The sequence below is a fragment of the Typopeltis vanoorti genome, chromosome 17, assembly GCF_054136105.1.
Source record: "Typopeltis vanoorti isolate ZY-2024b chromosome 17, IOZ_Tvanoo_1.0, whole genome shotgun sequence".
Lineage (NCBI taxonomy): Eukaryota > Metazoa > Arthropoda > Arachnida > Uropygi > Thelyphonidae > Typopeltis > Typopeltis vanoorti.
This window is the reverse complement of record NC_143565.1, coordinates 102,445,959-102,458,620: the sequence shown is the minus strand read 5'-3', so window position 1 is coordinate 102,458,620 and position 12,662 is coordinate 102,445,959. Positions and strand designations below refer to the sequence as shown.

The window sequence follows — 12,662 nt, the reverse complement described above, 5'->3', positions numbered from 1 at the left end:
GGCAACCTCCATTAGTGTTGAGTTAGCTGTTAATGACGTTTGTTTCATTACAAGCCGAGTTATAGTGCCAAAGTGACAGTGTGTTTTGACAAACGGTCGGAAAATGAGTTTCAAACGAAGAGCTGCGATTGACTTTTGTGTTCAACTTGGTAAAAGTTTTACCGAAACGCATCAAATGCTTCCAAAAGCATACGGTGATGAATGGTTATCCCGTACTCAAGTTTACGAGTGGTTTAAGCGATTTCAAAGTGGTCGTGAAATGCTTGAGACGACGAAAAGCCGGGCCGTCCAAAAACTGGACTGAGCGAAGTTAACATCCAAAAAGTACGTGATTTCATCAAGGAAAACCCGAAATCGTCCATGAGATTGATTGAAGATGAATTGGGGATTCCGAAATCAGCTGTGCACAACATTTTGACCGAGAGTTTGGGCCTTCGTAAATTGAATTCACGATTTGTTCCCCCACAAGTTGACCGACGATCAAAAAATGTATCGAATTGAACACTGCAAGGACGTCATTAAAACCGCTCGTAAGGACTCAAACTTCCTTGAAACGATCGTTACTGGTGACGAAACGTGGTTGAGTATGAGCCCGAAACAAAGAGCCAGAGTGCTGAGTGGAGACCACCAGAAGAGGGGCATCCGAAAAAAAAAGTCGCTTGGAGAAGTTCATAAGTAAAGACAATGCTGATTTGTTTTTACGATTCCAAGGGCATTATCCACAAAGAATTCGTTCCGCCTGGAAAAACGGTCAATGGTGAGTTTTACCTTGAAGTTTTTTTGAAGCGATTGATAGCGATAATTCGTCACGTACGGTAAGAATATCCTGACGACCGACGGTTTGTCAAAACACACTGTCACTCTTGCTACTATAACTCGGCTTCTAATGAAACAAATCACATAAACAGTTGACACAACACTAATGAAGGTTGCTACTTTCGACAACAAAAAGATGCAACAGGTGGCGCCACTAGTTTCTTCTATTTTCGAAAAGTTCTGTTTCTTTTTTGGACAGAGGGTGTAGTTGTCAATTGTCCTTAGTTAAACTGGGATTGCTGACATTTAATTTCCCTGAATCAACCTTTATCGAACCCCCCCCCACACACACACATGCATCTATGCAAAGAGATATGCAAACTTAGAAAGACCTTTCACCTGCAACGTAGTCTCCAAATCCTATAGTCGACAGAGTGATAAAACAGTAATAGAGTCCTTCCAAGAAAGTCCAATCTTCTGTAGCCATAAATATTCCAGCTGGAAGAATCATAAACACCACAAACCAAGGAAGAAGAAAAGTAAAGGCATTGATGGCCAAGGCTAACTTTGAGGTGTAGATTTTCTTGGCTCGTTGCAAGCTTTTCATCAAATGTTTACTGAAGTGGTCACCGATGGCCGCTAACAAAATTCCTGTCATTGGGATCCCAATCATGGCGTAGAGCATGCAGAATATTCGACCTGGTATGGTAGAGGGCGCTAGATGTCCATACCCTACAGTAAAAAGAACATTATTTCTGATGAGTCGTTGTTTAAATCAAGATGTTTATATAATTAAGTTAATTACTTAAATTAATTGATTAAATATTACAAACAATTGCATTTTAAAGTAATTTTAAGTCATTTGAGTAAGTTCGGATAGTATTTTGTAGCTTAAGAAAATGAAAAATGAAACACACAATAGTGTACGCCTTTGTGATGACTTACTGATTTTATATAAAGCAATGTAATTTTATACTAATTTTATCTATTCCAAACTTCTTGTAAAAATAATAATATAATCTTAATTATCTTATCATTTTCTTCTAAACATTTTGAAAAGTTTAAAATGTTTTTATGAAATTCTAAAAACATTAAATACACCTTTAAATATTCTATTTAATAATATTATTTATAAATAAATTGCAAATGAAGTGGAAATTTGTTTTTCCAATTTTTGTAATACGAAAGTTTAATTGCAACTAAACAATAACAGAAATTTTATTTTAGAAAGCCAACCTTTAGCTAGTGTAGAATAACAAAAATGCTCAACTTTGCTAGAAGGAATAGACACCTCCTTACCCAACTGATTAAGAATGAATAATGTATTTGATTTCCCTAGAATCTATTAAGTAAAAAATACACCACTAATTCTTTTTCTAACACAACTAAGGCTATCAGAGTTTAGAAATATATTTTTGGGGAGAGGTGACAGTAAGTTTACATAAAAACACAAAACAGCAGATATTTGGAAGAGAAAGAGAAATTACCTATTGTGGTAACGACGGTGATGGCGAAAAAAAATGAGTTGTAGAAGCTCCAGTTGATGTGTGTGTCGTTGCCGCTATCATCCATCAAGTTCTGACTCATAGCGTCCGCCAAACGGTGTACAAGATCTTCCATATCCTGACGAGTAAGATTAGGATGGTGCAGGTATTGTAATTTGGCTGCAAAAGACATATTCGGGTATAATTGAACTGATTTAAAATTGAGCTGCAGAAAACTACGTTTAAAACAAGGGAAAAGCATGCATAACTGCATACCTTTCTCTGATTCCTAAAATCATTTAAAGAATAATTTGTTTTCAATCCTGTCACACAAAATCTGACTCCGTGACACGCAAATTTTCAGTTTATGCTATCGGGGAGTTCCCAAAATACCAGCAGTGCACTGACGAATATCCTGAAATGTCAAAGATTCTGGAATAAATGTCGATGGAGAAACAAAACCCAGCATATTTGTATCAAGAGATCCGAATCTAATCTATTTTGGGAAGATTATAAAGTTATACTGTGTAAGTTATACTGAGGTATTTAATAAGCCTAATCATTGCTGTAAACATGATTGGTCATTTATCGTGATTTGACTGGAATCGAACCTCGTTAAGGAGAATAACATTTCAACTCTTGTAACCTAAGCTAAGTTAACCAGTCTCAGAGGAAGTGGTAAAGTTCCCCCTTCCCACAAAACAGACAAACAGGCCTATGAACACACTCTGACTTGACTGGTTTAGAGAGCTCTCAATAGTGCAGTAGTCAGCGCCTTCATAACTCCTACTATTTCCTCCAAGTTTTCTTTCACTTTTTTTCTATTCATTTCCCGAAATAAATTTAAAGAAATTCTTCTTCCTAACATGGAGTTTAGGTCAGGTGGCCTGTTCCGGTCTCATGCCATCTCTTTCTTGGTCTTCCGATTGTTCTTTTTTACACTTATTTTATATTTGTATAATAGTTTTGGTAGTCTGCTGTTGTCCATTCGATTTAAATGTTGTATCCATTGTTGTTTATACTGTTTTATGTAGTAATTAATTAATTTTATATTCAGGGATTGTAAAATTTCTTCATTTGTTTTATGGTCCCCCCCCCCCTTTGTTCTATCCAGCTGTTTTTCTAAGAAACTTCATTTCTGCTGTTTGAATTCGTTTTTCATCTTTCCTTTTCATGGTCCATGTTTCGCTTCCGTATAGTAGAGTTGGTTTTGATAGGACATTATATAGTCTGATTCTAGTGTGTTTTTGTACTAGGGATGGCTTAAATATACTATTTATTATGCCATTTACTTTCAACTCTGGATATTTTGGTGTCTATGTCTTTTTCTTCTTCGTATGATAGATCACATCCCAAGTATTTGAAAGTATTTACTTGTTCTAATATTTTATTATCTATCATTATTTTACTTATTGAGTTTTCTCCTTGGAATGCCATTATTTTTGTTTTTTCTTTAGATATTGTCATATTATATTGTTTTAAGATATCATTTAATGCTTTTAATGATCTTTGTAAATCATCTTCTGATGTAGCTAATACTATCTGATCGTCTGAAAATAGTAGTGTGTCTATCTTCATTTGTGGGGTTATTTGTATACCAAATGGGTTATACTCAGTGTTTTTTTTTTTTTCTGGAAAAAAAAAGGTGCCGGTATTCGCCGTGAAGATGTTATTATAGCAACTTCCACACTTTTAACATATCTTCCGATATACCCTCGTCGTCTCTAGATCGATTCTTGCTTTTGGTATCAACTGCAGAATGGCGACCTCAGAACAGCCATGAGTTCACATATTTGCTAGGGTTGAACTGAGTGAGAAGTGGTCCTACTATCCTGATGAACATCAGTGCAGAAGTTGTTCGTGCAAGCAGAGATGACCTAGATGAAGTTACTATAAGATTCATCTGAGAGAAACCCCTTTCCCATTCACTGGAATATATTGCAATTGTGCCGAAGTGTGCTTTAGAGGAAGTAGTATGTCCGGGACTTTATTCTCTTGAAGATATTCACGAAAACCACGAACTGCTTCTCTTTCATTTAAGCGAAATTTGCATGCTAACTTTTTAATTTCAGCTTCACCAAGGATTTTCTGGCCAATACTTGGAATCTAAATTTTCAATTCTTTCTTCAAAACGTTGAACTGTATTCTTTATATTCCTGTCTGCTTCGTACAAGTCAATATTTCTCTCTTATAAATCTAGACTTAGTTCACTAAGTTCTTGGAGAGCATCACACATCAGGCCTAAATCAAGAACAAACTCACATGACGTTATTTTTCTTAAAAGGCCCTCATAAAGAAAGCGATTTGTTTAGCTTCTTCTGCTGTCTCTTTTTGCTCCCAAAGAAAGTGGTGGACGAGGGCTTCAAAGTCTTGCCAGACTGCAGAAACAGTGCGAAAGCTAGATGCAACCCAGCGAGTGCTTAAAATTCTGCAAATTTTAAGAAGTTGTTCCAGAGTCGCTGCATATTCCTGTAGTTCCCTAGCATTCTTAGGTGAAGCTTGATAAGTCATATAAAGTTTGTGCATGAAACTCTTAAAGCGATTCACTCCTACCACATTGTTCACTGTGTCACTAACAGACAATTCAAGGTGATGGCTAGCACAATGCCAGAAAATAACACTAGGAAACTTCTCTTGTATTAGCCTCCTTACACCATTACGCACACCAAACAACACGGCTGCACCATCCCAAGTTACAGACAACAAATACTCCTTTAAGCAATCTTCAGATAATTCTAAACACTCAAGATGACTAATTAAAAAGTTTAGAATTCCTCCAGCAGTTACATCTGATAATTCGATCAAATCTAGGAAAAGCCTCACAGAAGCCGAAATTTCAGGAAGAACTACATGAACAATAACAATCAATGTTGTTGTGTTACTCAGGGTTGTCGATTCATCAATAAGTAACGATATTTTGTTCTGGGAGTTCACTATGTATTGTCTATTAATGTTTTTCTCATTTCATTTTGCGATATGGCTCACAATGTTAATGCAAGCATTTGCAGAATGAAGAATATATCCCATGTCTAGGCCATTAAGTTCTTGTAAATTTATTTCGTCTTCATTGTTAAATGATGGATTTCTCCTCGCAACTTTGTAAGCGGTTCGAAACACTTTTCCTGTCGTCTTTATTATGAGACAAAGAAAACTTTCTCTAATGTTTCGTTTTTTGCTTCGGGTTTTATTTTTTGGCACGCTTTGTGCGTTGCACTCTCCTTATGATCGTAGATCTTTTTTTTCTTCTTCTTAATGACATTAACTGTTGTTTGCTAGATTCCCCAAAATGACCGATTTTACCATTTGCCCAGTCCGCTGAACTTTTCGTTCCATGTGTTTATTGACGGCAAGACTTCCGACATCACGACACACTTTACAGCCCAACATTTTATTCTTGACAAACAGCCACTCGTTTCTCTCGCAGAAGTCATTTTACTGCAAAAGTGTCCAACATTCGGTCCAATCATTATCAGAATCTGCTTCCTTTTGACCACGTGGATCTTCGCTTTTGGTTTCGTGATCCTCTTCACCAAGTGTATTTTCGGTGCTAGTTTTCTGTTTTACAGGATCACAAGTCGATTCAACAATTTATGCTTCTTCATCCTTCCTTTTGTTCACTCATTGGCATAAAGTAACTACTTATTTTACTCATTTTGAACAATGATTGCACTGATCTAACTTAGATTATTTCAAAACTCAAGTGAACACCTGCCTGTTGCAGAGTGAATATAAAACTGATATTTGAAGCAATCGGAAGTGAACACAACTTCCTGTTTCCGGTTGCGTACCAACCTATGAAACAGGAAAGCAGGCTACCAACTTCAAAACAGAAAATTCAATTCGTGAACACAGTGCCATCTACCGGAATATTATAATACATTTTGCTGTATTCTATAATTTCGTCCCAATCATGTCAATATATATATATATATATATATATATATATATATATATATTGAAAAGCAGAGGTGAGAGGGTACATCCTTATCGTACTCCTCTTGATATATCTGTCCATTCTAAGATTTTAAAGAAATTCAAATCTACAAATTAAAATTCAATGTCCATAAATCTTTTCTCCCGCTCTACTAGTCATCTCGCAGACCATTCCGATTTTCGTGTTTTGGGATTATTATAAAAATATTAAAAGCGCATGCTCGAACTAGCAAGGTGTGGCACTTTTCTTGCATGTTATTGCTTTGGGTCGTTGCCAAGGCCACGGACCGAAATTCTAACAAGAAAAGTTTGAATGATTGGGTAATTCGCAAGGACTTCATTATCCTTCAATCTTTTGTGCTATTTTAAGATTTTTTTTTTTTTTTTTTTTTTTTATTCTGAAAAATTAAGACCTACAACTTATTAGACCTGGAACAAGCTCGGATTATAGACATTTACTATTGGCGTGTTTATTGACACACCCAGGAAATTAAATAGCAAGGGCGAATGAGTTTCGGAAGCTGGCAAAAATGCCGGAAAACCATCTTAAAGCGATATGCATTTTTGTTTTTCTTTTGGCAAAAACGAAAGTTATTTAAATTTATTCATTAGCTAACCTTTTTCGTTAAAATGCGAAGGCAAGTCAGAAGTATTCATATTTAAATGTTTGCTTTCGATTTATCAGATTTATGACTGCACGCAATTAATAAACATGAGGCCTCTCGATTATATAAATGAGACCTTTGACCTTGACCTATCATCTGTACGATGGTACTCCTTCAAGGATGGTACTATCAATCCTTGAACATTATCAAGAAAGGGATAGAACAAATACTGTACTTAGCAGTGAAATGCTGAGTGATTAACAGAAGGTGCTGTAGATAAACGTTCCAGGACTGTTCTCATGTTATTCTGCGTCACAGCGAATATCTCCATATTGAAGCTAAATGTGAGAAAATGCTCTAGACCAGGGATGTCCAGGTTGCGGGCCATGTCCGGCCATGGACTGTTAGTAATGCAATTCCATAAGATCTTAAACTTTTAACATTATTATGTAATGCGAAAAATATGCTGTCTTTCTTTCCGTTTATACAGGAATTTGAGAATTGGTTTCCAAGATTGCCAACCTGGCTGGCCGAGTGGTTAGTGTGTCCGCTTTCCAGTCAAGAGGCTGCCGGGTTCGAATCACCTCGTGGGCATGGATGTTTGTGATTGTCTGTGGAAATACTAATGGTGGTGGTTGGCGGTAGATGGCGTTGGTGTGGTTACGGTCAGTTGGTGAATTGTGCGTGGTGGAAGCAGAATAGTAGTAGATGTAGAGTAGATGCCCTCCCTCGACGAGTCTTTGGACTCCCTGGAGGTGACAAATAATAATAATTTCAGAAAAAAATCTCAACTGTTTTGTATATTTGCGACTGTACATAAATGCATTACCTTCGACTTCAAGAAAAATTTGATCACATTTCTTTGTTAGATTTTTATAAGACCTATCTTCCCAGAGAAACATATCCTTCGCTTCACAATCACACTTTATTAATGTCATCGCTTCATTCATGAAAACAAATGTTTTCAAGAATGAAGCATACGAAGAGTAAAGTAAGATCAAAAATTTTTGCCTAGAACCTTGAGAGCTCACTACGAATTGCAACCACTTCCATCGAACCAGACATTGATGTATTGGTTTCACGTAAATAAGGCCAAATATCTCACTAGTTTTGTGTTTATGCTGATCTCTTTTTTTAATATTATAATAAAAAATGTAAAAAAAAATAAAGGAAGCGTTGTTACTTATATACATTGACTATATTATACATTTTATATGCGTCCCAAGACAATTCCTCTTCACTCAATATGGCTTAGGCAAGCCAAAACATTGGACACTCATGGTATAGACATTAGGGTGTCATAGAACTCTGATATCCTCCTTGTCCAAAGCTTGCTCCATCGAGTTTTGTTGATTATGACCAACTATCTTCGAATGAAAATCCTGTAGAGGAGTTCTTCACATGCTAGACAAGATTCGGTCATTCCATCCAAAGAGACATCAATGGTACCTGAGCCTCAGTACTTGAGGCTCTTGAGTTTTTAAAAAAAGTACTTGAGTTTTTAATCCTAACTTAACAAAATCAACCCACACAACATATCTAAAAATAATAATAATGTTCAAAACAATAAAATCTGAAACCTCGTTCAACGCTTTTCCGATTTACGTAATAATTTTCAGAAATATAAATTTCTGTAAATGAATAAGGCGAAAAAATATTCTAGAATTCCAAACTGGTGGGATTTTACATCTACTGAATATGCTAGATTCTTACATATTACAGTCTGCATTAGCATGAGTGTTTGACACATACACACGCGAGTTCAGTACCATCTATCGTAACATGGGATATGTGACCTACTCGGATGAAGACATTAAGAAGGCACATCTGCCTCTAACGACTCTTTAATGAAATCCGTCACAGCACAGTCTCAAAATAAACATCCCTCTCGGAGTGATGCATGGTCTAGGAGTTGGCCAAGTGGACCTTTCGGTAGTGATGGCAACGAGCCAAAACACTTAGAAACAACCGTCTTAAATGTCTGCAATGCCCAACCGCCAGGATACAAGTAATGCAATGATATAATCACTGGAACGTACCTGATAGAAAGAAAGTTGAAATCATTTATGACCAATTCAGTGAGTTTTAAAAATGGGATTATCATTGTGAGCATATAAAAGTTCCTTCTCCAATATATATTTCAATGTATAATTAATAAACTTCGAGTATTCGTTTATTGCTTGTTTATTTATTTATTTATCGGGTCTTTTCAATCAAATGGTGAGTTATCTGGTCTCATGCGGATCTGCAGGGTTTTTACAACTGAAAACTCAGATTTTTCATCTCACTAAAACAGGCAAACCGGTCAGAAGAACACACGCAATATACGGACATAGGATACTACCAGAATAAGCATTAACTACCCTGTACCGTCGCGTTCTCTGGCTGTTACTTGTTTCCGGATGAAAAACCTGAGTTTCCGGGATAAAAATAGTCCAACTCCGCATGGAAAGGACTAACAGAGAGAGAGAGAGAGAGAGAGAGAGAGAGCCATAATATGGATATTCTTTAAAGAAATATCTCTAAAATTTGATACATCGAGAACCATTTTTCAAAAAAACAAAAAGAATAAAGTATTTATATCGGAAAATCAAATAAGCCAAATAAACTTGAGTTATTTCCAACAGTATAGGATAAAAGAATTCATGCTTCTATTTAACCTGTGAAGTGACTAAAAACCGCGAGGGCTTAAAACTTAGAAACGAAATTCAATAAAAAAAAGTCAAATGATCTGTCAGGCAACTGTTTTTCCTTCCATATCCCTCTTTTGAAGAATCACTACCGCTCCCTCCCCCCCCCCCCTCTTGGCGGCCTTCATTCTCAGCTTCTAATATGCCCTCTCGTCCTTTCCCCACCCTCCATAAACTAAAAAAATTCCATCAATTGAAATCCTGTATGACCCTTTAAGAAGTTTGTAAGTCTCAATCCTATCGCCCCTGTTTCTCCTGCTTGCTAGAATCTGCAGTATACAAATTCTCAATCTGTCTTCATAATCAGTATTCCATAATCCTGATATCATTTTTAACACTCTCCTTTGTACTCTATTCAATATATCAGAATCACAACGAAAACCAAGAGACCAGACCTGCACACAATAGTCCAAATGAGATCGTATCAAGGTCTTGTAAAGAGGCAAGAATGACATCCTTATCTTTCTTGACATTCCTTATAATTGCAATGCTGAAACGTTCGTTTCAGCATTGCAATTATCTTTTGAGTTGTATTTGCAATCTTTTTCACATGGTCGCTGAACTTTAACTTCCTATCTCTTTACACTCCCAAATCCCTAGCTTATTATTATTATTATTATTATTATTATTATTATTATTATTATTATTATTATTCCTGATACCTCCAAGGAGTCCGAAGACTCATCGCGGGAGGACACCTACAACTGTCTCTACACCTAACCTCTACTACGAATCATCTCCATCAACGCCATCTACCGCCCACCTCCAACACCACCACAACTAGTAATATAAGACCACAACTAGTAATATTATTCATATAAGAAATATGAATAAGATCGTTACATTACAATTACAGGTATATCAGAGAAAACATGTTGCATTTAGACTTTTGTAATAATAAATTATAATTAAGTATACAGAAATCAAAAGATATGTTTCATAAAAATAGTATTTTAGAGAATTCTTAATTTAATTTATTTATGACATTATTCAATCTTTACATAAGATTTTTCTTATTTTAATATAATTTTTATACTATCCATTACGTATACATATATATTTATATACAGTATTTTATGCAATCTGTTGATTTAAATAACTAGCTTTGTAATAGCCTTAAAATGTCTGATATATTTTAATTTTTATATTTTCTGAGAACCGGTATCTGCTCCTTACTTATGCGCATGACAACTTTCGAGAAATGCCACCAAGCGGTGATAAATGATGTACTGTAATAAACACTGAATAAAAGTGTGTTAAAGTGGAAATCGATATCATGTTCAAACGATGACAAAATGTTTTGGGAATCTGTAGAATAACGAAAATAATTGGTCTTGTATAAAGGTTTAATTACTTGTTATTGTTCATGTTAATATTTTATGGTATTAACTCACAATACCACAAGTGAACAAAATAAATATGACCATTTATTAAGCTACCCGTAACAGGATAAAAGATACTGTAATCAAGAAACTATGGAAACAGTTCAAATCGTAACGAAAGGAACTAATCCGCTATTGTGGTGCCCTCTATGGTTGGATAGTAGTCCGTGGCTGTAGTTAATTTATTATGTGCTCTGACGAATCAAAAATCTTTCTCCAAATGTTCTTAAAATCTTTCCGATGCACACTTTCTTCTATTTTATTTATTTATTTTTATAAATTTCTATTCTACTCACATTTATCTTGTTCGGAAAATTTTATTTGAACTAGAATTTATGAAGTCTCACAATCTTATAAGTAAATGAATTATATACAATTTCTTTCGTTGAATGAAACCAATATAAACTGAGATTTCACTTCAGCATATATAGTTGTAAACAAAACAAAACAACAACAATAACAATAACAAAAATTCCAGTTAAAGAATATAATTTTCATTGCTTAGTATTGAAAGACATTTAAAATTATTTAACAGCATTTGGCAGCAAGGAAAAATCCCAGAAAGTTGGAATAAGGCAATTATCATTCCAATATATAAAAAAGGCGATAAGCATATGTTATATGCACGAACATTAACTTCAAATTTTAAATCATACGTATAAGATAAACTTTGAGAAGAACAAAATGGCTTTCCAAAAGGATGATCGTGCATTGACCCAGCTTTTACACAAAAAATCTTAATGAAAAAACATTACGAACATGGAAACGCACATAGCATTTTGATTACCAGAAAGCCTTTGAAAGAGTCTTAAGGAACAAATTGTGGACCATACTCAAGAATCTAAGAATTCCAAATCAGCTGCTTGCAGCAATAATTAATATGTATCAGTGTATCAGAACAGCTGTAAAAATCAATGAAAAAATTACAGAATGGAAATCAATAAACAAATGGGCCCGTCAAGGATGCCCAATGTCACCATCTATAACAATGTCACAACATCTGTTATAGATGAATTAGTAAAGAAATAGAAGGAAAATATAAAACCATATAAACTGGATTGTGGAACTCTACGTATTAGTTCCAGACGAACTATTAAGTTATTCTTATACTTAATATACTTTTGTTTGCCAGATAATCATAGCGAGAAGTGAAATCGAGATCATTCTTTAGGCAATTATTAATAGACAAAAGAAAAATTATTGCTTTTAAAGGACGATCTCTGGTCAGAAGTAAAATCATGATTGAATATAAAAATATAAAAGAAGATGACATTGATATCAAAATTTCAAACTTTACAAAGATTACAGGGATGATCAATAACATTTTCAAACCTAATCAAGTTCAGAACCATACAAGAAGAGTTTATAAAGAGAAAACCTTTTATACTATACGGAAGTGAATCATGGACCACAAAAAGAAAGAATAGAAACTGGAGAAACAGAAAAAGAAGGAATAGGAACTGGAGAAATGGAATTCCCGCGAAGGATAGTAGGCTATATATATTCTCTGGGACAAATAATAATAATAATAATAATAATAATAATAATAATAATAATAATAATAATAATAATGAGCACAGAAATAAGCAAAGAACTAAAAATAGTATTGGACAAAGTATACGAACACCGAAAGAAGTGAACTCAACATATTGAAAGAATGGACAGTTCAAGACTACACCAAAAAATACTCCGATACACCCAGTTGGAGGATATTGAAGTCAAAGACGACCGAGGAAAAGATGAAATGAGACGGAAAAAAGGCTAATTGATCCAAATCCCTGAAAGGATGATGATAATGATGATAAAAATGTT

General features: G+C 34.9%; 1 protein-coding gene across 7 annotated transcripts in view; it reads right to left on the bottom strand.

Annotated features, from left to right (window-relative positions):
- The window catches only part of LOC150097706 (potassium channel, subfamily K, member 16-like), a 190,340-nt gene that overhangs the window by 25,284 nt on the left and 152,394 nt on the right, over nucleotides 1-12,662 (bottom strand). For all 7 annotated transcript variants that reach the window (XM_090407075.1, XM_090407076.1, XM_090407082.1 and 4 more), the window contains 2 exons: nucleotides 2,244-2,420; nucleotides 1,156-1,488 (listed from right to left, as the gene is read on the bottom strand). In XM_090407075.1, the coding sequence (XP_090263201.1) occupies nucleotides 1,156-1,488; nucleotides 2,244-2,420 (510 nt within the window). The remainder of the gene's footprint in view (nucleotides 1-1,155; nucleotides 1,489-2,243; nucleotides 2,421-12,662) is intronic.